General features: G+C 49.5%; 1 protein-coding gene across 1 annotated transcript; it reads left to right on the top strand.

The window, feature by feature from the left end:
* Positions 1 to 431: 431 nt before the first annotated feature.
* On the top strand, positions 432 to 15,497 carry LOC119386136 (T-complex protein 1 subunit gamma). Its single transcript, XM_037653480.2, has 4 exons — positions 432 to 637; positions 1,322 to 1,462; positions 14,771 to 14,902; positions 15,253 to 15,497. Exons 1-4 carry the CDS (start codon positions 560 to 562, stop codon positions 15,370 to 15,372), a joined length of 471 nt encoding a protein of 156 aa, XP_037509408.2. The 5' UTR covers positions 432 to 559; the 3' UTR covers positions 15,373 to 15,497.
* The last annotated feature ends 11,860 nt before the right edge of the window (positions 15,498 to 27,357 follow it).

Genomic DNA, 27,357 nt, shown 5'->3' with positions numbered 1-27,357 from the left:
AATTGCATTTGCTCATTTCCGCAGCTCTCGCATATCTCAGGTAAGTTATTTTCTCATACAGACACATGTTGGTGTCACTGGTCCCGATCGGAAACTTGGACTTCCTGGCAAATTTCAACAAAGGTTCCGACGTCACAGCTCGGGGAAATGTAATATTTCAAACAGAAACAACGAACTTTTAATTATTAACATGCGTAGTATTTACTGTAGCAACGAAAAAGTATTTAAGGCTAGAATGGCAACCGCGTAGAACTACTGTTGAACAGATAAATGACAGGCGCACCACAGTTCTGGGGGCAGAGCTTGTATTTATTCTTAGGTTGTGACCGACCATAGATTATTTGTCGCATTTCTTAGTAGAATGCAATCTCTTTCATTGCCTCCTAAATGCACATGAACACTGCATCAGCATCATTGCATGTGGTGATGAAGATGTGCGTGCCTCTGCAGGTACTACTGCTTCATCACTGAGTGCGAGGACCCCAAGGCGTGCACAATCCTGCTGCGTGGTGCCTCTAAGGATGTGCTGCAGGAAGTGGAGCGCAATCTACAAGATGCCATGTGTGTGGCACGCAACGTTATCCTCGAACCTCGCCTTGTGCCTGGGGGCGGTGCTGTTGAGATGGCTGTCGGGCATGTGAGTATCTGTAGTGCACGTACTCAGTGGCCAAAATAAAATGTGCTGTGTGCCACATAATAGTCAAACATAATTTCATTGTGATTTTTATGGACATGACCACTGCTCCAATAGCAGCAACTAAGAATTTGTAAACATCGGATTGCGTTAAAGCTTCTGATTGCTGTTTTCGTTTAAAGGATGTGTGGTATTCTATATTTCATGTATGAATGAACTTGTCTTTTTTGCTCTATTCAATTTGATGTTCATTGCTCACAGAGGCAGTGGCTCGCAGTGTGTGTTCTCTCTGGGTTTTTTTTTTTCTCTCTTCAGGTGTTCCTTTCTTTGCCTGGGAATCGAATTTTTATAATCAATAATGTGGCATGGAAAATTGGTAGTAAGCTGTTTATTTCACCATAGAAGACGTACAAAAGTCCATGGTGCAGTGGCTGCTCAATGTTATACCCAATGTTTTGTTAAAACCAGTACCATTACAAGCGAGCTAGACTGTAGTGTTTGGCAGCGAATGCACGCTGCGACTTGGTTGCACGAAAGTGTGTAAAAGGGTAAAAGTCCTCCCCTCCCCACAAAAATAGGAGGAAGAGGCAAAGGAAGCTTTCTTTTTTTCTTTAGTTGTTTGTTTCTACAGCAAGTGTTGTAGTATGGGTACAGATCTCGTAATCATATCTGTATATTGTGGCACAGCTACTTACGGAGAAGAGCAAGAACTTGACGGGAGTGCAGCAGTGGCCATACCGTGCCCTGGCCAAGGCACTGGAAATCATCCCAGCCACCCTGATCCAGAACTGTGGTGGCAACACTATCCGCACACTCACGGCCCTGAAGGTGAGGCACACACTTGCACCATCCATTTGTAATTGCAGCATGGTGTGGGTGCATGTACCTTCCTACCTGTTATGACGAATTTGGGCATAACAAATAAGTAGGTATAACAATGTACTTGAAGTTCTAAACTCGTAGAGTCAGTAAGGTGATGAAGGGGCTAGTTGGTTCATGTTGGCTTGGCGATGCGCTTATGGTAGGGAATGCTGCAAAGAACACAGGACACAGTTTAATAGAATGAGCATGAACAATAAATCAGTTGAAGTTTGCGCTTGTTCTGTTAAACTGTGTCCTGTGTTCTTTGTAGCGTTTGCCAACCATAAGCGCATCACAAAGCCAAACTCATAGACATTACCGTAAAAACCCGCAGATAGCTCAGACCCACAAGAGTCCGAGGCGTATTTCGGGGACAGCAAACGTGAGGCAAAAGGTTTGCACACAAATATAGCCCGAGGAAAACAGAAACTGAATACATCTGTTTACGCATTTACAGTAGAACTTCGTTGATACGTTCTCGCTTAGTACGATTTCCCGGCTCCTACGCTCGAAATCGCGAAAATTAAAAATAACCCAATACAGCTGTGTGTAATACGTTCCGGTTAATACGTTCCCGGAAAATACGATTATTCGGCAGCAACGTTCAGCACCGCGGAAAACTGTGGTCGTATGATACGTTTTGTACTCATAAGCTCTCATTCAGGTGTGCAAAAAGGGCCCTCTCGTGTACTTGTGAAGCGCGAAGTGGCAGACAGCCGCTGTGCAGCGACGGCAGCTTCTCCGCAGTGCCTTTCCCCCCTCCGCGTCTCTTCCGAATTGCCCGATCGTCCCCTCCGTGTCTTCTACAAATTGCTCAATCGCCGCTCTGTCAACCACACACCGACCCAAAGGCAGGCGGCGACGCTGGCCGTCAAAATCTTCAAACGACTTGCCGCGGAAACGCACATGCCGCCGCCGCATAGCTACAGCTGCAAAACACGCCGCGACCCATAACCATAGCAACGCCGCCATTGTGCCTAGTGAATATGGCCGATAATTTCCCCCACACTTTTCTCCCCGAGCGCATTCGTTTTTGGGTTGCTCCGCCCGGCGCTATTCTAGTCGGCGTTCGTATTTCTGCTGGGCAATTCTGCCTAACAGCGGGTCGTCAGAAGTTGCCAGAAAAGATTTGTTCTAGAAGATATCTGGGAGGTTTCTAGTTATCAGACGCCAAAACGAGACGATGTGCGCTTGTCGCCATCTTTGTGAGGACTCGACAGATCGCAGTGCGGGGCCTTGGGTACTTCACCTTCGGTTGCCATTACACCGGGCGTTATCTTTTAAAGGGCCCCTAAACCACCCAGCGGTCGAAATTTAGTTGAGAGATGAGGAAGTTGTGCTCGAGTTTACAACGAACACGTAGCCGTGAGAATTTTTCGAAACTGTGCCGTAATAGCGGAGTTACACGCGTTTGATGATCGAAACGCGACGATCGCTTCTTTCCCTCTTTCCTTTGTTACCCTCTTCCAAAACCGCTTTGTCCTCCTCGCTGAATGCCCCTCCTCATCTCGCGTGGCATACGTCACCGCTGACGTGCTGTTCGAGACAGCGTCTACTTCCGGTTGCTGCGACTCCGGCGACTCCGACGCTCCAGCTCGCCGTCAACTCTGTGTGGTATCTGGGTGCACTGTTCGTTGACTTACCGCTGTTGCTGCCGTGCCGGCCCGTGCCCCTACGAATCGTGCCGGTATGGACCCTGTGTTGCGCGCACGCCTTCAAAGGATCGCCAACGTGATGGGACCCGTACGGGGACACGCCGTGCCAGACCACCTCGGCTCGAGATGAGTTCACGGAGCTCATCAAACCGCAAGGCGTGGATGTGTAATTACCCTAGCGACTTGGCGGTTGCGTTTAGTCTGTCCGGCATTAAGAAAGCGTCGCGTAAAACCAAATAAATATCCCCAAGCTGGCGCCAGGTCAAGTGGCGCCAGCTATGGAGGATTAGAAACTAACAAACGCGTAATCTATGTCCTCCGAGCATTCGGAAGCGCCCTTCTCGACTCGCTAAGCCTACAGCATCGATTGATTATTTGAGTATGGCTCTCCAAAACGGGGCTGAATCGGTACGAATACTTTGCTGTCGAAGCTTAAGGACATGAATCTAAAGCAAATGGAAGCATCAGTTCGGAGCTTACACGCTACAGAGCACACGGCGGCCACTTGATAGACTCGAGGTGGACGACAACCGCTTTTGGCACTGAGGCCATGTTTTTCGGAGGCTTGCCGGCGTAGCTTGCCGTGCAAGTTGGACTGCTGTCGCGCGTGCGGCGACGCCCGACGTTCTGCGGCACCGCGCCGTTGCGGCAGGCTTGCCGCTAGCGTGAGCGGGCCCTTACGGGCCGCAGATGTCGATTCGCAAGCGGCAACACGACCAAGAACAGCAAGGTGCGCACGAACAGCTGTTTGCAGAGTAACCGGAAGTCGTCGGTAGTCGTTCGGCCAATCGCAAGCATCGAAACTGATAACGTCATAGTTTCACTGGTGATGTCACACATGTCAGTGGCGGGAATGGCGGGGACCGGAAAGGAGAAGCTATTGTTTTTTCGAAATTGTGGCGCGCCCGCGACCTGTAGCGCTGCGGCGTGTGGCATCGTTGATCGCGACGGCATTCTGCACGCGATGCGCTTGTTTACTTGAAATGTTTGGGAAAATGTCGGAGGGGGTTTAGGGGCCCTTTAAGGGGGGAAGCGGGTCTTTGAGACCGAAAATCAGAAAAAAAATCGAATTTTTGAAAATGTTTTATTTGGATTCTGCCGCTACTGATGCATAACCTCACCAATTTTCATGCGTCTTAGATCAGTATTTTAGCCGTGACAGCATTTTATGTGCCATCAGCGAGCTAAATTTTTAGCGATGAACGCGTAAAAAACGGGCTTATTCAGCGCCGCGCTGTTGCCGTTCTACGTTACCTACGGAAGCCATCTTGGTCGCATTCGAAAGAGCCGCGCTTTTTCTTGAATATCCCGCTGCCCTTGTTTCCGTCCACTCAGAATTCACGTAGAAAATCCGCGCAAAAAAAAGGTCCCTCCGCGTGAGCCTATTGGCACAGTGAGCCCACGTGACTAAATAACGCCTTCCGATTCGTCGGGCCTCCCGCGCTGTCTGCTACAGTGCACGCAAAGCGGCAAGTTGATGTCGCCGTAGTATAACTGTGTTGTTCTCGTCGATTTACGTCCGTAAAGTTCCAACCCGCACAAGCTGGCAAGAAACTGGAGCAGGCGTTTTTATCATCCTCAACAAAGACTGCACATTGCGGCGGCTTACTGGCACGGCGCCAAGCGAGCTAGACGAAGTGCACCGCAGCCGCCGGAAGTGAATTAGGCCTACGCTCTCGGCCGTGTTTCGGAACTTTGATCGTGGCGAAGCCATATCGAAAGTTGCGCAGCGCTCATAAATTCGAAAAAAAAAAAAAGCGAGATCACGGCTCGGGTGCATCAGAAGCGCATCCAGCGGAGGACGGCGTGGTGGCGGAACGCGATTCATCGGTCGAAATGCCAACTTTACCTGTGTCGGCAGCCGCCTCGACGACGTCAGTGATAGGAAGCGTGGTAGAAGGATCGACACGACGTTCTTGACTAGCGCCGATCGTGCGCAACAGCAGAAAAAGACTGAAGATAAGATCTCCGGCTTATCGGCAACTTCCGCTAGCGAGCGCAAGCTGCGCACGCTCGCAACAGCGTGCGAGGGCTCTGACCTGTCGGCGGCTAACTACGGCATTGTCGACTTCTCCGCAATCAACAAACTGCTTGAAATGACATGCACTGGGGCCGTTTCGATTGGAAAATGTGATAAGCTACTCTCCTGGTGTCTTCTAAGGCATTTATTTGCAAAGTAAAGCATTTTTACTTGTGTAGCGCTCCTTGAAGATACAGAGTTTTGTTTTTTGCTTTTTTCTCAGTTTCAATTTTTTGGCCACCTTTCATTCTTTTAGCGAGCGTTTCTCAGCTTTGGTACACTCAATTTTGATCATTTTTGTATTACTGAAAAGCTGGATGTTTAGTGAGTGCAACAAAGTGTCATATGTTACTATAGAAAAGCGTAAGTTTTTACAAGAGAGAAATAACAAAAATACATTTTCTCGGTAATCGAATGGCGGATTTTGAAGCTTCATAACTTTTGTTGTAGGAAAGCTAGAACCAATAAAATTTGCTTTTTGCACTCTTTGATAACTGTAGAATGCAATGACATTTAATTCAGCAGGATCCGAGTAGCCAATTTATGTAAAAGGTGATTAAACGAAATTTTAATGAATGACTAATTTAAAAAATTGTCGTAAGGGCTACACAAAAACTGAGTTCATATTTGATATTTACACATGTAAATACATGATCACCGAAGTTTTCATCATCCTAACTTAAATAAAAAGATGCTTCATGTCAAAGTGCCTCTTCCCCCCTTAATGCCCGTTCCGCCGTGCGAGATGGTGCGATTACGAGTGGCGGTGAACATACCAGCTCATGTCTCAAGTTAAGACAGAACACAAACTGATCAGCGCGAGTGTGCGACGTAGTATGCGATAGCCGCGAGCAGCTGTCGCTTTCGGGGACGCTTATCACTTTCGCGAGATTTCGCATATCGTGTTGTTCCGCGATTGTTACGTGCACTGCGAAGAGTTGAGCTTGTTAAGCCTTTAGCGGGGCGGCAGTTTTCATCACGGACGGTGCGAGTCACGCGTGATCTTGCGAACGTACATGATCGTATCCCAAATGCGTATTCTTGAGAATATCACTTCTGCTCTTTGGCAAACCTAGCCCCATATTTCCAAGCGGCAATGCAGAAAAAAACCGACGCTCATGTGGCGCTAAGTTTCGTCTGCTGACACGGCGGTAGCGTTTCTTTACGTTTTACGCTGGTTGTCCCAGAGTTCGATTTTGCAGTATCCGGGTTTCAGGATTTCAATACTCGTGACCACGATGTTATTTTCGGTCAGGACCGGAACTAGCTGGCTGACCTCTGGCGGCCAGCGAGATGCCAGGAGTTCGAAAATCGAAAAGTCCCTCCATGTCTTTGAGAAATACCGTATTTACTCGATTCTACCGCGCCCTCGATTGTAACGCGCACCCGTTTTCCGCGACCAAAAAAAAAAAGTAATACATCGATTGTAACGCGCACCCATTTTTTCGTGAGAGAAAAGAAAGAACAAAAAAGTCCGTAGGAGTCAAACTTTGCATATTCAGAAGAACAAGTATTTGGGTTTTAAAGAACTAAAGTTTCAAAAAAGTAAAACACAGTCAAAAAGCGGGCCTTGCCGCTAAAACTGTCACCACTACAGCGGCGATACGAGTCGCGTAATGGATCAGTCCTCGTCGCTGTTGGACAACTCCTTGTCGCTGTCAACGCTCTTCGATTTCGGGAAACCGGCCCTGCCTTGGTCCACTGAAACCTTTTCGTGAAGCTTTGCTGTAAAAAATCTTCTGCTTCTATTTGCGCCAGTCTCGCACGCACATTGCGGGAACTCCGAACGACCGCAATGCGGCCCAATTTCCGCCCGTCTCAGCACATGTAATAACTATTCTTTTAAATGCTGCAACGTGGTGCACTCGTCGAGTATTTGGAGTTGGCGCTTCCATGCCGTCGATGCGAACGCAGAACGAGATGACAATCTCCTCAGCACACGTACGAACTGAAACAATAATGGCAGAAATGGCCAAGGCACGTAGGAGGCGGCCATTTTGAAATGCCAATGGCAATACAATAACAGAGTTTCTTTTTTTTTTTCGGTACTCGATTCTAACGCGCATGCGATTTTTGGACTCGTTTTACCGGAAAAAAGGTGCGCGTTAGATTAGAGTAAATACGGTAAATGTTTTTTGCCCTTGCACCTCAATATGGGCTTGTCAGTGTAGCGTCATCATCATCGCCATTTTCCAACCGCCGCGCCTCTCGCACAGCTCATGCCTAGAGGTCGAGGCGCGAGCAGAGGAACGTGCCCACGCTCCTGGTGGTTTGGACGCTGCAGCCGCCGCCGCTCCGCTTCGGCAATCGCCTTACAAATAAAGTGGCAAGACAACGACACGGCCACGTTGGCCGCCGTCACGTCTACCTCTCTCGCTACATTGGTTACCCGGAGAACATGCCCTTCGCCAAGCGGCCCGCTGCTATGCTTCCGCGACTCTGCCCTCCAGTTCCGCCGTTTCACCCGGCCTACCCCGAGCGTGGTTTATGCGGCACGATGCCGTTCTCGCCGTGAATGGCGTCAAGGCACAGCCGATGATGCACGCTGTCCTGCTGAATGCCCTCCCGGTTGAGCTGTGTCATCTAGCCGCCGAGTCGTCCTCCAGCCCGCGGCCCTACGATGACCTCTGCGCAGCGGTGCTCGCCTGCTACGGACAAACGTTCCGCCCGCTTCCGGGAGCCGCGAGTTCCAGATTTCCCCTCCGTCACAGGGAGCGGTACCAACCGGCCCGCAGCCTTCGCTTGACCAAGACTTGACTTCCCCAGCTACGACTCCTCCGACCTCATGTCAGGCCACCAGCGCATTGATTCCTGCACCCGACCACCCGCCCGACGAGGTACAGGAAGTGCTTGCTGCCATCGGCCACTCCACTGAGAGCTCTGTCTTTTCGACAGCCTCGGCCCATGGTCCTTCAGACGTGCCGGCCATCTGCACATCTTCCCTGACCTCCATGGCCCATAACACTTCTGCCACGTCAGGCTCCACGACGGCTACCTCGCCGCACGCCCTGGAGTCTGCCATAGATGGGGACATCGTCACGCCCACTATACGACCCCCAATTGCGGAGGCATCGCCAGCGATGATGTCCGACGAACCCGTTTTTCCATCGACCTCGGCACTGTGCGCATCTTGCCAGCAGCGACCAGCCTCGCCCTCGCAGTCTCTCGCAGCCGAAGTCCCAGCCCCTAACCACCGATGGCCGAACTTCCGAGACGCTGCGACTATGACTGATGCGCCTGAGGACGACGTGCCTGGTCAGCATACGCCAGAGCTGACCGCATATGCCACGCCAGCCACAGAGGCAGACATCCAGCATGCCGACCTGCGCACCAGCCCTCGTGAGCCGACCACCGTAGGGGCTTCCACAAGCACAGGTTCGCCGTCCGAACCTGCAGCAGAGACCACGCCTGCTCAGCTTCACCACAGGTTTCCTGCGGAGCCCTTGACGCAGGACACCATCCACCCAACAAGTAACCGCTACGCAGGCGCACTGGTCGCAACGGCAACGACGCCCAACCGCCACACATGTCTACCGCACGCGACTTTACGTCGACGAAGCCACCGCGCTCGACGCCAAACACAGCAGAAGCTTCACACCCGCCCTTCAACGCTACCACGCGGTGCAGCCATCTCCCTCAAGGGTATCTATGCGTTGCGGAGACATCCCTTCGTGCGTCGTCAGGTGACCGATACGCACTTGCGTCGACGCGCCCCCCGTCATATGACCCAGTGGTCAACGCTGCGCCGACGACTGCAATGACATCTGCACCTGCCCTCAACTGCATCTGCGGGCACCTCTCTCAGCTGCGCTCACTCGCGACAACCGGTGCGCTACCGAAAGGCCCCATCAAGTCACCGTGGGACCCACCTGGGTACGACCACAGCGTACTTTCGCCCGGTTCTTCATCCGCTGCGCTTCTCCCAGAGCCGCCCGCCAGAGACTTACCGGTTCCCGAAGGTCCTTGCACGTTCACGACCTGGACTTCTCACGGACCCTCTTTTCTCGCCATAGCAAAATTCTTGTATATACGCCCCCATCGTTTTTCATTCCGGGCTCTTTTCTGCAGCGGGGAGTAATCTGTAGCGTCATCATCATCGCCATTCATCATCATCGTCATTTTCCAACCACAGCGCCGCGCCTCTCGCGCAGCTCATTCCTAGAGCTCGAGGCGCGAGCAGAGGAACGTGCCCACGCTCCTGGCGGTTTGGACGCTGCAGCCGCCGCCACTCCGCTTCGGCAATCGCCTTACAAATAATGTGGCAAGACAACGACACGGCCACGTTGGCCGCCGTCACGTCTACTTCTCTCGCTACATCAGCCTCAATTTTTACTGGATTCGGATCGTACGTGTGTTCCCGGATTGTAAGTTTGTTTTCCGCTTTTTTTTTTTTTTTTTTTTTTTTTTCCGGAAACGTATCAAAGAGCTTCTACTGTATTCATCGTCATCTGACGCACTTTCTTCCAAAACTCCCTTGTCAGAGATGTCCTCACACAGCACGTCATCTTCAGTGCCATTAAGGACGTTTGAAATCGAGCACTTCTTGAAGCACAATGAACGAACACCGCGGGAATGCAGGCCCAAGCCGCGGCGATCCATGTGCACAGCATCACTGTGCACATAACCCATTTCAGCCATCCGGCTTCTCGAGAGTCCTCCAGGTGACACCAAACGTGTCATGCATGCGTGTCGATGAGAGCCCCAGCAGTGCTTATTTGCTCCCGAAAGAAGTCTGTCAATTGTCGTTCAGGGTTGGGAAGCACTCCATTTTTCGCTCCCCGAAAACTTCACAGGCTGCTGCACACAAAGAAAGCTTTTCTCTGTTTCTCCCAACCGTGAATGCTTAGCTTTTTTACCCAGAACTGCCACCCCGCAGCACAGTTGCCGATGGTTTCAGCAACTGAGACCACCAGGCAGCCGAATACTGCTTTCATGGTCCTGACACAGTGTAAGATCGTGACCGTCGTGAAGTGCGCCAAGTGGTTGCAAGGGGACTGTTGCATGTAGGACTACCGTATAGAGTCAAACCTCGATATATCGAACACGGACATATCGAATTATTGCCTATATCGAACGGTTCCTATATCACGTGGGAAATTGCATGCATTTTTAATTTTTTATTTCGAACGAAGTTTGACATGTAATGGATATATCGAACTCGGCCACCACAAACCGCCCGCGCTCCGTTGACAGGCGGCGAGCTTTCCCGCAACTCTCGAAAATAGCGGTAGCGCGGTGGGCGTTTACGACTGCTGAACACATCGATGGCGCCGAGTGCGCCACTTGAACGTAGCTGCGTACACACGCCGCAGCCTTGCAGCAACGACGCCTGACGACGCACTGCACTTGTTGCACCAGCTCCTCCTTTCGCCAAGCATCCGTTGCATCGGTCGTTGTTGTGCTCGTGCGTTGGGCTTGCCGCGCGTTGTGGTGTGTGTAGCGATGGCTGCAGACGCGAAGAAACGGACGACCCTGACTTTTGCAGCAAAACTGGAAGCAATCCAGCGCGTCGAGAATGGCGAGAAGAAGTCGAGCGTCGCGGACGGGTTAGGCATACCAAGGAGCGCATTGAGTACTCTGCTCAAAAACAAAGCCGACATAAAGGCCAAGGCCGAGAAGAGTCGGCACTCGGGCGCACGGCGTGTACGCAAAGCTGCTTTTGAAGATGTTGAAAAGTCTCTCCACAAGTGGTTCATAAACGCAAGGGCCCGAAATATTCCTGTATCGGGGCCGATGTTGCAACAGAAGGCAAAGAACTTTGCATTCATTCTCGGCGTCGAGAATTTCAGTGCGAGTAGCGGTTGGCTACAACGTTTTAAGACTCGTTTCAACATTGTCGGGAAGACTGTGTCGGGAGAGAGTGAGGACGCCAATGATGAAGAAATTCAGAAGTGGCTTGATCATGAGTGGCCCAAAGTTCTCGCCAAGTATGAGCCAGCCGAACCAAATCTTTAATGCTGGCGAGACGGGCCTGTTCTGGCAAATGCTTCCGCGGCAAACGCTGGACACTCGCGGGGACAAGTGCCACGGGGGCAAGCAAGGCAAGGCCCGTGTGACGGTCCTATTGGCTGCCAATATGGATGGGAGCACAAAGCTGCGGCCACTTGTAATTGGCAAATTTAAAACCCCGAGGTGCATGCGGAACTGCCCCAACATTCCGGGGACTTATGCCTGGAATAAGAAGTCGTGGATGACGAGGGATATTTTCCTCAAGTGGCTGAAGGCGTGGGATTCGGACCTGGTGCGTCAGGGACGGAAGGTATGCCTTATCGTCGATAACTGCACGGCACACCACACCGATGCCCAGCTGAGCAACATCGAAGTAGTATTTCTGCTGCCCAACACCACTTCGAAGCTCCTACCGTTGGACCAGGGCATTATCCGCACATTTAAGTCTATCTACAAGCGTCGGCTGATCGACATTTTGCTTGTAAAACTCCGGATGGGCCAAGATCTGAAGATCGATCTTTTGGGCGCCATCCAAATGCTCAAAGTGCGTGGGAAAACGTCAAGCAGTCGACGATAGCCAACTGCTTTCGGCATGCGGGCTTTGGTGGCCGCACTGACGAGGCATCAGTGGAAGAATCCGAGGAAGCTGGGTTGGCATGCGCAGATGAAGAAAGCGAGCTCGCCGAAACATGGAGCAAACTGGAGAGCTTTGTTGGTGCGGAGCCGCAAAGCATGTGCATCGAAGACTTCGTTGGAGGTGATGACAGCACTGGTACAACGGCGGAGCTAACGGATGTAGAGATCGTCGCCGAAGCTACCGCTGAGCAGCCGAATGAAGACGCTGCCGAGGCGGATCCCGCAAGCGCTGATGGTGCCCCGCTCCCGACATCAGCTGAGGTCGTAGCCGCTTTGGCCCTTGTGCGCCACCACTGCAGCGCGATTGAAGGCACCGGCCTTTCACTTGTGGATCGCCTGGACTATGTTGAGGACGCAGTCGTCAAACACGCCATTGCCAACAAAAAGCAGGCTACTCTTTTTTCAGTATTTTAAGCCAACACAAAAAATACTTTGTTTGAATCTTCAAGTGAGTATTTACTGCACCAGGATTGGTTCGTTGGTTGTTTTCCACAAGTTCGTGACGCATTTTTTACGTGATTTTTTTATCTCGAATTCTGGATATATCGAACTATTTCGCGATCGCCGTGCCGTTCGATATATCGAGGTTCGACTGTATTGCCGATTATAAGTCGACCCCCCAACTTGCAACCCCTTCTAGGGAAAGAAAAGTTGACTCCGAACACAGCCTCATGCTGCGGCCATAGCTCACCAATAAGTTTTTCAGAAAAGGGAGTGATGCAAAGAAACATTTATTTGTCCGTGAAACATTGCTTACGACTCGATGTCGCTTGATAGAAGGACGCAGTCACGGTCATTGCCATTGTGTGAGCCACTGCTGCTGCTCGCCGTCGGAAGGGGTGCCCGTGGTACTGAGATGCCGCACGGGGAAAACGTCGCGCGGACCATGTTGGTTGGCAGTCCATACCAGCCATCGTTGACCCATTGCGCCACTTCACTCATAGAAGCGCGCTTCAACTTCCCTGTCGGTATCTTCGGGTTTTCTTGTTGGAGCCATTCATTGTAGAACGCGCACATGCGGTCTTTGAATGCCTTATTGAGTGCCACGTCGAGTGGCTGGAGAATAGGTGTATGTCCACCCGGAATGATGACCAGCTCACATCCAGAGTCTGCTACCGCTTTCTTCACTCGATCTGTGATGTGGCCGCGGAAGGAGTCCAGGATGAGCATGCTGCGGGGCTTCAGCAGTGCACCCGGGCACCTGCACCACACGAGACGAAACCATTAGAGGACAGTTTCATCGTTAAAAGCCCTTTTCGTTCACCCGCACGATAACTTTCGGCGGAAACTTTTCTTTCTTTGGCATCGTTTTCCTTTTGAACAGAAGAAATGGGGGTAGCTTGTGCCTGTCGGCCGTACAGCACAACAGACAGTGAAACGGTTGTGCGTGTTGCCCATAGTGAGCAGCGAACCTGGCGCCCCGCCACGGTGGTCTAGTGGTTATGGTGCTCGACTGCTGACCCGAAGGTCGCGGGATCGAATCCCGGCCGCGGCGGCTGCATTTTCGATGGAGGCGAAAATGTTTGAGGCCTGTGTACTTAGATTTAGGTGCACGTTAAAGAACCCCAGGTGGTCAAAATTTCCGGAGCCCTCCACTACAGCGTCTCTCATAATCATATCGTGGTTTTGGGACGTTAAACCCCAGATATTATTGAGCAGCGAACCTGGCGCTCCTTTTTTCCGGACACTGTCCTCTTGCTAGGCATATCAAACCATACAGGAGTCTGGTGGGCATTGCCGATTTGACCCAGCAGGAATGAATGCTTTGCCTTCAGGTCACTCACGTAGCGAAGAAATGCGCACTGTTTTTCTTCGTAGGCTTCGGGCAACCTTTGGCATACAGTTGTGCGTCGTCTTAGGCTCGGGCCATTCCGTTTCATAAAGTTCGTGACCCATTTCTTGGATACTTTGAACTCGGTTTGCAGGATGCACATAACCTTCACGACAGTACGTGCTCTTGCTTCTCTGGTCGTGAACCCAATCTCAAACTACCTCCTCAACGGCAGGGTATCGTCCAGACTTCAGTCCGCGAAAGGAACGGCGTGTAGCAGCGCACGCGAAGTTCTTGGTCCTTTGTTTTCTCCATTCCCTCACGCACTTTTCCGACACATCGAACTTGCGCCCTGCTTCAACGTTGTTTTCCGACTCTGCGACATCTCCATACGTGAACGCCGACCTGCGCCGGACTTCAAGGTTTCGCTCCTGATGGCCGTGCAGTTCATTTTTGCGGCATGGGCAGAAGTCGGCTCCTCCACCATCGCGAATTGCTTCTGTAAGGTGGGCTTTGCTGGGGATTCCAGTGAGGCGGAAGTGGAAGGCCGCGACGCTCCTGCCGACGCAGAAATGACCGAACTTTGGTCGTCGGTGAACGGTGGTGATGGAGATGCGTCGGGACTTGAGGAGTTTTTGCACGCCGATGATGCAGTAGCAACAAATGAGGACTTCACCGACGAGGCGATCGTCGCTGCGGTCACCGGCGCGGAAGACGACAGCAGTGACAAGAAGGAACCGGAACCCATGCAGGTTGTGTCGCATCAGGAAGCGTTGCAAATGATCGACTCCCTGCGTGATTTTGTGTTTGCTAAAAACCTTCCGCTCAGCCACGCGCAGCAGTTGGACGCTTTGCAAAAAGATGTCAATAAGATGGCTAGTAAGCAGTCGAAGCTGACTGCTTACGGTTTTCTACCTGCTAAAAAGTGAAAAGTGTAAGCAACTTCCCCCTCATTAAGTGCTCTTGTTTATCATGTTCCCCTCATTAAATGCTCTTGTTTGTCACGTTTTCTTTGTTATTTTCGGCATAACCCGCTTATAACAATATTTTCATGGCACCTCAATATTGTTATAAGTGGACTCGACTGTATATCAAGCCCAACTACGATAAAAAATGGTTATTTGACACTGGTGTTGGTCTTCTATTTTTCACTTTTCCCAGTCACAGCAGACTGCTTCTTATTTTTTGAATATGCAATCTTGCATCACAGTAATAAACATGTTGTTCTCCTTTCTTGTCCGTAGGCAAAGCACGCCGCTGGTGAAGGCTCTAACTGGAGTATTGATGGTGAGACTGGCAACATCGTGCCAACAGATGAGCTCAAGGTGTGGGAGCCATTGGTGGTGAAGCTGCAAGCGTACAAGACTGCAATTGAGGTATGTGATAGAAAAGTGCTTTGAAGAATTATCTTGCAAACTACTTACATATCACTGCTTTCACTATCGTTTCAACCTTTTTGAATAACGCTAGCATTGTATTTGATGGCACCACACACTGGCAGGTCTTCGATTGACTGGTTCTAGTGGTGAGCACTTATGAATTGAAGTTTACATCTTTTTAGTGAGGCTTTCTTGTGCTCCATAAGATGTCTAGCGGTTGTTTCATTATTATTATTATTATTATTATTATTATTATTATTATTATTATTATTATTATTATTATTATTATTATTATTATTATTATTGTTATTATTAATCCTGTCATTTTGTGTCATGTTTGCTTGTAGACTGCCATTCTCCTTCTGAGGATTGATGACATCGTCTCTGGCTCCAAGAAGAAGGGCAAGGGTGATGGTGACCAGACACCAGCTCAGCCTGCACCCACAGAAGAGTCTATGAAGGACTGAGATCATCATCTTCTTTGTTGGCCAGCTCTTATTTAATGGTGTACACCGCAGTGTATAAGCCTTTTTTTTTTTTTCTGCTTGTACTAATAAAATGGACCAAAGCAACTGCTTCGGTTTGCTTGATATTTCCCCTGCCTTGTGGCTTGCTTGTCTTGCATTGACTGCGTGTGTGTGAGAGAGAGGATAAATGGGCCAGTTGCATATTGACAATGTGATGGCACAGCAGATCAAGGCATTGTTGTTGCTTACAATGTATCTTACAGTTTAATACATCATCACAGTCAAGAGTGAAACACTCTTCAGGGTTGTTAAATATGAGTTTAATTTTAATTTGTCCAGCAAAATGCAGCAAACAGCATGGAAGCAGTGCAAGTAAAAGTGTTCCACGTTGCCGGAAAGGAAGGTCGAATTTCACACGAGTGCACTTCTGTTGTCTCACTGCGCGATTAGTTTTGTCGGTGGCCGCTCTTGATCTGCATCGTTATCACAGCAGCCTTCGTAATTGTTCCGATTTTTAAGGAACAAACATTCCTCAGTCATTTCTGTTGTGGCTCATACGTTCTGATTAGGCTACCGGGCAAATGTCTTTCTCGGAGGGCCCTTCAGTCAGTCTCGGAGCGTGTGGGCGCCTCAGAATGTGTGAGCGGGCTGCTGCTCGTTATGTTTGCGAGCTGTGAGGTCGCAGCGGATGCGGATCCGTGGCGCCGACACCGCAGGGGTTCGTCGGGATAGATGGCTTGAGAGCAGCTGTGGCGGGTTTCCCGGAATTATTGCTTGGAGAGTTTGTGTCAGGGAAGCGAACCGCCGCAGCGGATTCTCAAAACGGTCAGGCGGGCGCCGAGGTCCAGGCCACGTGGCCGCAGCGACAGAGGAGAAGCGATGTCCGAAGCGGGATATCGGGTTACGTCCGTCGGCAGTAATGGCCAACGCGGCCGGTTCTGCCGAAGGAGAGCGTCGCGCGGATTCATTTTCTCCTAGCTGAGAGCAAGGAGAGGGGGAGTGTGCACTGTTTGTATTATCGTTTTTCAACTGAGCGAGAATGCCCGTTGGAAGACGGAACTAGGGAGTTCGCTGGGCGCGGCCCGTGCGGACGGTCGTCGTGAATAAACGCTGCCTCCAACCAGACTCTGGCACTTCCGTCGCGTTGCCAGCGTGCACTCGGATCATCCAGGGCCTGTCGATACCAACCAAAACTTAACTCCTTATTACTGTGACAGCGCATGCTGCTCAACCACGTAGACTATGCACACGCTAGCTCGGCCGCAGTGGGTACCTCGATGCAGGAAGAACACAAATTTGGTGTCTCCAGAAATGTTTGTCAGGGTGGAGGGGGTTCCACCATACTTTATGTGCGTTTGTAATCCGCCTTCGAGTAAGTAATGACGCAGACTTCGAAAGTCGAGCTTCTGCTTCCACCATTCAGTACCGAAATACACTTCAACCGCATCGGTGGTCAAGTGGCTAGGGTGTCGAAGACACGGGTTCGATTCCACTCTCTCTTTGATTCTCTTTCTCTCTCTCGCACTTTCTTTTTTATAACATCTTTATGTCTGTTTCTATATCTTTCTTTATCTGTCTTCTTCTGTCTTTGTTCGCTTTCTTTCTATTTCTATCTCTTTCTCTCTCTTTGTACTTGTTCTCTCGCCCATAAAGGTTATTGCGTCCCACGCCGGACATATCGGCGCACGTGTTCTGTGAGCGAAACAGGTGAAGAGAGCAGGCGTGCCGGTTCATGGTGATGATAGTTTTCTGTTCGCTCTGCACGGACTAACGGTCGGCTTAAACAGCTCTGCTGTTGAATAAGGAAGGGTTGCACCAGGCCACTACTACACATCTGTGAGCCCTGCTAGCTCGGTTCTCCGAAATGCGAGGCATGCGTTCTGGGCAATGCTGATTGAAGCCTGACAGTCGGCCTTGTTGGTTCATGATGATCAGGTAACACGCACACACTCTTTTTATCGTCCCGTCTGACAGCGCTGTGTCACAGTTGTGGCGCTCCGACTGTACACCACAACTACAGATGTTGCTGCCTTCCTGGCCTTCCCTCAACACCGCGAGGGCGAAACGTCATCTGCCGTGCCCAGTCAGAGGTTTCTGGAAATGCATGCAATGATTACACAGAACGGCTTGGGTTAACGAACGCGCTTATGCTTGCCCCTCCCTCCTTGTTTTGCCAGGTCGCGTGTATGACGTGAGCAACGAAAACATGGTCTGTTGCAAGGCTTTGTCGCAACGGTCGCAACCTCGTATCTGTAATGATTGCACAAAAGCTCGACTCGACAGACGGTCTTTCGGGTACTTATATTATCCATCGTGCAAAAATTCACAGCTCATGAGTCATCACCACGAAGAAAAAAAAAGGAGAAAGGGGCAAGAACATAGATTTTACTTGCTTAAATATTGGATGAACGAAAGAGAGCTTTACAACACGATGGCTCATAGAAGGTGCGATCGACACAAGATGATCACTTTTGCTGAGAAGTATCGTTTATAATACCTAGGTGTTGGACTGGGCTAGTTGGTACATTGTCAAAATGGGTAAAAAACGAGCGGGAAACACAAGACACAGTGAGAAGAAAATGACGGGACAGGCTGGCATTTACTGATCAAAAACGGTGGCGAATAAACATGGCATGCGCATGGTGCTCTCTGCCCCGCGAAAGTTGAGTGGTCTGTGCAGCCACATCAACCGGCAAGCGCAGAGAAAGGCTACGTGTAGTACAAATCATGTCATTTGTGCCTTGCACATGTGATTTATCACATCCCTTTATCGTGTGGCAAAGCATACATCGGCCAAACTGGCTGTGAGGTCTGGCGTGGCGAGAAGGGGGGATGGTTGTGTCTTTCTCCCGAAAGCGCGGCTTCCAAGAAGCCAGCTCCCGGAGTTAGTGCAGCGACGCTCGGTTCTGTAGCTCGGTGGAGGCGCGGTGACAGACGAACACTTCTCGCTGCCCGCAGTGGCGTATCAACTCGCTCGCGAGTGGGAGGCTGGCGTCGCGCACTCTGTCCGCCATATATATATATATATATATAAGAGAGAGAGAGAATGTACTTTCTGTCAATTTGGAGGGATTTTTTTATATCCCAGAGATTAGATTATTTCCTTTTCAAAGCTGTTGTCTGATATCAAGGAAGAATCTTCACAAACAGATTGTGCAGACTGCGACAACACAGCAGTGTTTAATAACATTTTGGAAATATTACCGTCAAGTTTAAAAAGTACAGCGACATTTAACCTGTTCTTCACCTGAGCATTCCATCTGCAAACTTCACAGTCTCAGTTGGGCGTTGTAAATACGATGAGTATGAAGAACCTGCTATGACTCCTTAAAGTTCTCTCTTATTAAACAAAATATGCGGCTGACAAAGCAAGGTACTTCGCAGAAGTATTCAGAATACTTCTGCGAAGTATTCTGAATACTGCGAAGTATTCTGAAGTATTCTGAATACCACTCTTCTGATATTCAGAATAAGCCGAGTGCCAATTTCTGTATTGTTAGAGCCCTCTAATATAAAGTCCTTCTAAAGAAGAAGACTAAGTTCGGTCGATTAACAGTTAAATCACATTGAGCTGGTTGTGCATATTATAAGATTATGAATGATTACGAATTTATACATCTAATATATATTAGATGTCGTTCCTTACCCTCCTATTTTTCCCAGCTTGGGGGGGGGGGGGGGGGGGGGTGGAAGGGAAAGCCGTGAAGTGGCCCTTTACTCCTCCCCTCCGCCTCCTTTAAGAAACTGTGTAAGGTCAAATTTTCTTTGAAAAAATGTGGTTGATTATAACATTAAACTACCCCGCATTGTTTGCTTCCGGATAGGTCGTTAGCTGTTAATGATTGGTCGAAATTTTCTGGGTCATGCGACAGCACCTGCTCGTAAAACGACGCAGCAAATTACGCGTAAGTGATCCACCGCGTAATTACCACTTACGCATGACTACGTAAAAAATTAATAATCATCAACTATAATCCATACGGAGTATTGTTGGTCATTGGTTCTTCACTATTCATCAAAAATTGTGATGTGCCATTAAATCGTCGTTACGCGACGCCCCAAGTCTGCGAAGTGTGCACAATAAGCATGCAGCGCATAACTGTGCTGAACAATAACTATTTTTTTTAATAGCCAGGCAGCGTCTCATTCCGAACGTAATACCCCTTTCAGTCACTGTGTGTACAATTGTACACATCAACTTCGAAGTCGCATCACGCACCGCGTGTTTCCTCAAATGACCTGAAACTTAGTGTGCACATTCGTGCAGGCTTCCTGAGTGGACAACTAGCGCTTATTTAACTTTATTATGCAGTATAAATTGCTGCAGATGATCACTTTACTATAGAGACACTACCATGTTCGACGATCGTTCGACGTGCGACGTTCCAGGACAGTATTTTTTTTTTCTTCACTCGAAAAGCATACAACCAAAAAACAAAGTGTGCATGCATTTTGGGCCTAATAGTTGATTCCTTTTATGCAAGGATTGAAGCTGACTGATTGCAGAATAGTTAGATATTTAATTACACGCTAATTAGCATTAATTACTGTTAACTCACACAAAACAACACATTCCTTCATTTTATTTCTTGGAATGTAATACTGATCGAGTGCCTTGAAATCATGCCATGGAAATTTGACGCATTTGCAGACAGTGCATCATAATCCGTGACTGAAAGGGGTAATTCAAGATAGGTTGCCCGCCAATCACATTGGCAGTGGCTGCTTATAGCAGCGGGCGAGATGGATATGCATATGTGTATAACCGAGACTTTGCTGATGGGCAGCCTCCTTAGTCCGGAAAACCGTGGACGCTGACGTCCCTGGTGAGGTAGATCAAGTAACGGCAAACATGAAAGCTCGGCTTCTCAATGTGCTCGAGTCTACTGCCTTGTTACAAGCCGCCGGAGACTAGTGGGAATTTTTTTTAGCTCACCTGGCTCGGCGCAACTAAAATACTCGACACTTCTGCACTCATCCACTCACAGCAGCTTGGATAAGAAGCAGTGGCGACACTATTCGTTTTCAAATGAAGAAACTACATTTCCTAAAAAAGGAGAGCATTCGATCGGACGTTTATTGGTTCCCGGCCGTATTTGCGTGGCTGATTACTTAAATTTCAGGCGAGGCAGAGCAAAATAAGTTCATGAGATTGCTTTAGTGTTATAGAGCCCATGCTGAGCTATAGCTTCCTCTGCAATGCTCGAGCGCAAGGCGCGAAAGCGTGGCGAATAGGCAGCCCGCACCGCAGAGAGCCTACAGTGCGTGGTCGGTGGTCATGACACACGGAGGACAGTCGTCACTGCAGAATCGTAGGACACATATTTTATTACATAATTACGTTATTGCTGCGTTCATGTAAAACTTTGCCTTTCTTGTTAGTTTCCCAGTCTGCAGCCGACAATGATTAGGGAGGTGCTCCGCCCCCCTAACATTTTTCTGTGTGTGTGTGGGGGGGGGGGGGGGGGGGGCTAGCGCCCCGCTTGTCCCCCCCCCGGTAGATACGCCTATGGCTGCCCGTAACCGTTCGAAAAGAAAGCCGCGCCCTGTTTACCATCAGTTTAACGACCTCCGGCCCGCGGGATTCCGGGAAGCGGCGTGAAGGGAGCCCACCAATATATCTCGGATAGTGTCCGCGAACCGCCTGTCAACGGAGACGGTATGCCGCCGAGTAGGGATGGCATGGGCCCGCTAGCTAACTGGCCGCACAGTGTATGTAACATGATCGGGGGAGCTGAACTGCGCCACCATCGTGTGTGTTTTTTTGTGCACTTTTGTAAGAATATGTCGTTGTCGGCCGTTTTCCAAGTCTCTCTCTCAGACAGGTGGCTCAAAAGGCTGCAGAAAGAGAGAGGGTGGAGGCCTCCGAGAGACGAATCTACAGTCGGCCCAATAAGCGGCCTGAGTTGTTTTGATCTGCCATGGGGAGAACTGGGAGGAGAAGTTAAAACCTGGCTCCCGGCCTCCCGGCTCCTCACGGGGGGTTCTTGTCGCAGGAGCGGTGCTATGCACTTGTCGGCTCTGGAGTTATGTTGCGCAAGTTCCTATGTACATAACTGCCTTGTAAACCTGTATATATACTGTATATAAATACAGTGAAACCTCGGTGATACGAATCTCACGGGACCACCAAAAATATTCGTATCATCCGAAATTCGTATCACCAGAAAGCATGGAAAAAGAGCATGCGACAAAAGAAAGCTGGCGTACATTTTCATTTATTGTTCTTCAGGGCCGCAGCAACGTCAGGAAGAAACCTGAATGATTGTCAGTTAAGTTTTCAGATGTCGGCAATCATATACCAGCACTCGTAAATATACGGCCTGTACGCGCGTATTTAATTAATGAACCAGGTGCGTTGTGACCCGCGACAGCAGTAGCCCCTTCCAAATTTTAGTATGCTTTTTTGCATGACACTAGAGTACTGCAGCGAAAGTCACAAAAGAAGCGCTTTGACGCGATGGATCAACGCCACAAAATTACACAACCACGGTCCTGTGTTATGAATTTGTTATCGCGGAGGTGTTGGGGATGTTTTTTGGGAGATTTACGGCCGTGCCCGCACAAGTGCGACCTCAACGGTCGCGCATGTTGACGACGTGTGAGGCCTGATTCCTTCGCCATCGTCCTCGCCTTCTTTCGGTATTCGTCCACCTTTCATAGGATGTCTGATGCACGAGGCAGGCACGTGTAAACACGGTACAACGACAGCAGCCCGCGTCGACACGTTAGAAAAAAAAGCATGGCGCTAACGTCCTCTGTAATCTAAACGCGAAGGTACATATCACGGAGGCACATAAGAGCCTCAAAGATTCGCGCACGCAATCTCGGAGGGCGTGACTCGTCTCTGACGGTTTATTCTGACCGCAAAAAGAGTGTTTTTCTTACACTGTGATTCTGAAAATTTCGCGGTGCGGCGCGCATGCCCACGCTTGCGTTGCCGCGCTCGCACGTGCTTGGCGCGTCTTCCGGACAGCACCCCTTCGTACCTGGGCGGTAGCGTACGTTCGTATCAAACGTCGATGGGTGAAAATTGGTTCGCAACAACCGTAATCCATTACATTGCAGGCCAATGGGCCTTGGCCGGGACCAACGAAAAATTCGTATCAACCCGAAATTCGTATGAGCTGTGATCGCATCACCGAGGTTTCACTAGTGAGTTGTGTAAAAGAAGTCGTCTCCATCCTTGAGAGGCAGCAACGACAACGACGAAGCAAGACAGCTACGGACAACCTACCACATCCCTTCAAGGGGTCATGAACCACTTTTCCAAGTAATGATCTAATGGCCTCAGTATCGGAGTGTACTGCCTCCCGAATCGATTGCCGCAAAAATTTCTCGAATCCGTCAAGAATCAGCGGAGTTACGGGGGTTTGGCGCACGCTCCCAGCGCTTTCTCTCTTTTCTCGTGCCGACGAGCGCACTGGAAGCTAGACAGGGAGGGATGGCATGGGGGAAAGAAGTTACGTCAGCGCGCGTCATGAAACGCGATCGCTCTCTCGCTGTGATTCGCTTGCGCGAGTGCGGCTACCGTGTACTGAGGAGTGCGGCGCCGGCAAGTGGCGGCACCCCGCGGCAAGAAGCGCATCTGATCCGAACGCCGAAGCATGCTATGTCTCTTGCGACGTACAGCGGACAGACGCCCCGCCCACCGACGAGAGTGAGAACCGGCCTCTGTTTGAAAAGAGGGTGCCTGGGGAAACGGCAACTTCGCGCTCCGCTTGTGGCCATTACGCGGCGCGCACGACTGTAATATTTGGCAGAGCAGTTCATAGCCGTGTCAGCTTTCCGCAGGATGTGTTTTTTCAATCAGCCCAAGGGGTGCTTCATGACCCCTTTCAGGAACTGACGGCGGCTACGCAGCCGAGAGAGCTCTGCTCTGGAGTCAAGAGGGAGTGGGGAGAAGGTTGAATTTACTCTGGCAGTTGTCTTACAGTGATCGCCTCAGCCCACGAAACACAAAAGAAGCTATTTCACGTCTAAAAACGTCTTGAACGGCTAGATGAAAGGGCTAATAGATGTCTTAGGTCAAGACATTCGGTAACCGTAGATGGCTATCTGACAGTCGGATAGCCGTGCTAATGTGACGCAAAACGTTGTCTAAAAAAACGTCTTGACAAGATATTAAGCTAAGACGTTTTCGTAATTTTGCTGTAATAAGGCTTCAGAAATAAAAAAGTAAAACAAGGTATTATAACTGTCTTTGCAGCATGATGGGTCGGCATCCTTACGGCTACGATAGGAATTTAGATAATACAGGGACTGAAAAGAGCTCCCGCGGGATACTCTTTCCCGTTTTTCTCCCATTTCCTATGTCAGTCGTCGTATATCATACCTTTCATCCAGCCATGTCCTCACTATGGCATTTATAAATTTTCGACGTGCCATATGTGCCGGGAACACTACTTCAGCACACCACATATATCCAGTTTTCATGTAGAAAACATCGGTTTACTATTGCACAAATAATAAATCTGAACGTGCAGAGGATGAACACGTACTTCATAAATGACGTTTAGTCTATGGCGCACAAATAATCATGCTTATCAGAAGCAATAAATTTTCCCATGATCTTGTAAAAGTGGCTTCATTAGTGAATAAAGCGCAACCGTACGTGGCACAAAATACGACAGAAGGTGACAGCACAAGCTGAGTTCCGCATGAATGCACTCCAGGTCCCGTCACACTATAGCTGGCGCGGTCTCAGGCCCAATGTCTTGTACAAACCGCAGTGAAGAAAAGCTGCATACAAGAAAAAGCAAGTAAGCTAGGTATGATTTACAACAAATAACTTCAGCAGCAAGTCATTCTAAAGAAAGATTTCCAATTACAGATGTGGTAAAATGCCGCCATGTATTTATAAACGACAATCAATCATAACTGCACTCACAGCGAGGCACCTATAGAAGCGTTGCACCTTATTTGTCAGCGACAGGTCGACATGGTTGTAAGCAAGCAAGCGCTCGCATGCACACACCCACACACGAGCTGTAACACGCAGAAGAACAAGATATATGGCTCGAAATAGGGCGGGTCAGTCTGGCTTACGATTCGCACCGGCGCGTCTTCCATATACAGGGTATGTCCGAAAAGTAACGTCAATGAGTCAATTATAAAGGATGTATTCTTCATATCGGTACAACGCAATTAAAGGTTTCAAGATAGGCTGCTCCTGTGACGATACATCGCTTCCACTGAGATTTCCAGGCATCGAAGGCGTCATGGTAGGTCTCCTCCGGAATGCCCTTTAAAGCCTTGGTGTAATATTCAATTCCTCTTTGACTTTGTAAACTGTCCCGAAATGATGTTCTTTCGTGGAAGTTTTCAAGCACGGAAACAACAGGAAGTCTGGAGGAACCATGTCAAGACTGCTGGGTATACCTTGGCACCTTTAAATTGATAAGGAAGCGGGTCAAGATGAAGGCGGCGGGGACTGGCGCGTTGCCATCGGTGATGACTGTTGACGGCCGTCCAGTGCGAGCTTCATTGCTGACCTCTTTACGAGTACCTTCTCAAAAGACCTCATGCCGCGGATACACTTGACGTTATGTCTAACACTTATCACCAACGATCTTTATCGTAGGAAAAGTTTCACTTCGCACTTGTCGAGTTTCACACAAAACCTGATGGCAATCCTTCGCTCCAACGAGCGCTGCGTTGTGGTTTGCACGGGCAATGAAAACGAGTTTCACGGAAGTCTCTCTTTACTCTCTAGATGGTAGCATACGACAGTGCGACCGCAAGTGCTAAGGTAAATTTCCCACCACCAATATTAAGCGGTCTCAACCTGTTGTGGGGTACAGACGCAATTTAATCATTGACACTCACTACTTTTCAGACAAACCCTGTATAGTTTCGCGTTCGACCAAGATTCAACCACCAGTAAAAAGAAATGTAATATTTAACGTCTTAATTACAAGACAGCTAAAAATACATTCGTGCAGTATAATGATTGGAACAGCTGCTTCCTAGCTGTAACGAAGGCGAGCGGATCCGGCCATTGTTGTAACGAACCATCGGCGAAAACACAGTAGTGCTTGTTTCACGAAACACTGATGGAATTAATATGCAGCAAAATGAGCACACCCAACTGAAATTGGCCGACGGCCGATAGTTGGCAAACAGATGGACAGCGCTCGGCAACCGGTATTGTCGGCCGACCAATGGCGGCCCAAAGTGGGGCCCTGATGGGCAACCAATTACGCTGGTTATTAGTTGGCCGAAGACGTTCAGCCAACGGTCGGCAAATGACAGGGAAAGAGTCGGCACCCAATGCTCGGGCGAAACGTGGTAGGGCCATGTTTTGCTACCTACCACATTGGCCAGGTACTATGAGCCAGCGACAAGCCGACATTGCTTTATATCTGTGGGCGCAATATTTTTTCCTCCGCCGCGTGCATTATTTCTCGGTCAGCGAAAATTTCTTGTATGAGCGCTGATCTTCCGCTGTCATTTTTTTCCACTACATTATTCGCACAAGATTATTCATCCAGCTGTGCACCGCCTGATGCCTACACAGTCGGCCTACGGCCTTGGGCCTATGTTAGCAGCCATAGGTCGGCCGGTGTAAGGCCATTAACCAATCCCAACCTCGGCCCAACTCTGTCGGCCAAGCTCGGGCCATGGCCGGCCAGGTCGGCCATGCACGTTGGGCCAGCATAGAGTTACTGTATATGCTAGTAACTCTATAGGCCAGCATAGAGCCGAGGTCGTTTTTTCAGTTGGGCAGTTACTTAATGCAAGATAACAGCCAGTGAACCGTACAGAAAAACTAGCAACGCTACACAAAACGCAAAACGATGACCGCCGAGCAGCTGCCGGCGCAAAACGACGGCAATGGGGCCTCGATCCGCAATCGCACGATCGTGAAGGACACGACATTTCAACGTGAGTGCCGCCGAAACGCAGGCACGGTGCGCCGCGTGCGTGCCTGCGTTTTGCTCCTGTTGTCAGTCGCTGTTAGAGGCATCGTAATCTGTTGAGACATCGCGTTGCGGTGTGAAACCAATTTCGGCGTGTAATTTAAAAATGAAACTCTGACCTCGATTTTATCCTCTATTAATAAACATATGATGGTGAAATTAACGACATTAGAGTTCTCAGAGTACAATTTATCAATCTAAACCGATTTATTGTTTCACTTATAGGGTCCATTTAACGTGCACCTGAATCTAAGTACACGGACCTCTAGCATTTTCGCCTCTATCGAAAGTGCACGCCGCAGCTCGGTCGTCAAAACCCCCACTACGAAAAAAGTGTACCTGCTGCACAGGAATGTATATCTGTCCTTAGCTGGATGCGTTGTGAGCTTGCGTACCCTGACGACAGAGGCCTGCTTTATTATCGCGTATATGGTCGTAATTCTTGTGTATGTACAAGCAGCGTCTTTGTTCACTCTCGTGGCGAGCGATCGGCGCACGCGTTGCCCTCCTCATCACTTTCGAGGCTCTGGCCCTCTGGCCGGCCACTGCCTGGCACACGGCCATGTTCTCCGAAAATAGCCAAACTGGCTGCCTCGCTCCTTTCATCATAACAAGTCACTTCCGCCCTGTTGAGGACCGGATCACATACTTTGAGCACCAGGACCGATATGCAAATATGCATGCGTCCATGCGCCGATCCAGAGGGTGCAAGCGTGTGATTTCCAAAACGAACCCTCTTGGTCCTGATATCCTAACGACCCAATTCTTCCCCACCCCGAAATTAATGTGCGTGTACGGCGTGTAACCAAAAACTCGCGAAGTTATTCTTGTTGTTAGAACGCTCACTGGAAGGAGAAAATTCATCTTCATCATCATCACTAAGCCCCGCATTGCGGCGTTCATGGCGATCCGTGAGAACACTGGAAAATTAATCCACTGACAGACAACGTGTTCAGTTTAACACTCAACTAATGTGTTGCGTGCAAAAGTAATACGGTCTCTTAGACGCCTCAGAACTTTTCATAATGTGAACAGGCATTATTTAACAGCGAGAATACGACAA

The sequence above is a fragment of the Rhipicephalus sanguineus genome, chromosome 3 (genome assembly GCF_013339695.2).
Source record: "Rhipicephalus sanguineus isolate Rsan-2018 chromosome 3, BIME_Rsan_1.4, whole genome shotgun sequence".
Classification (NCBI taxonomy): domain Eukaryota; kingdom Metazoa; phylum Arthropoda; class Arachnida; order Ixodida; family Ixodidae; genus Rhipicephalus; species Rhipicephalus sanguineus.
The sequence above is the reverse complement of the archived record's forward strand: the minus strand, read 5'-3'. Positions and strand labels throughout refer to the sequence as shown.

Bases quoted from the DNA above. Each gene is read 5' to 3' on its own strand.
- LOC119386136 (XM_037653480.2), top strand. From the start codon at position 560: ATGTGTGTGGCACGCAACGTTATCCTCGAACCTCGCCTTGTGCCTGGG. The intron at 1,463-14,770 runs GTGAGGCACACA...TCTTGTCCGTAG, and splicing joins GCACACTCACGGCCCTGAAG to GCAAAGCACGCCGCTGGTGA. The intron at 14,903-15,252 runs GTATGTGATAGA...GTTTGCTTGTAG, and splicing joins CGTACAAGACTGCAATTGAG to ACTGCCATTCTCCTTCTGAG.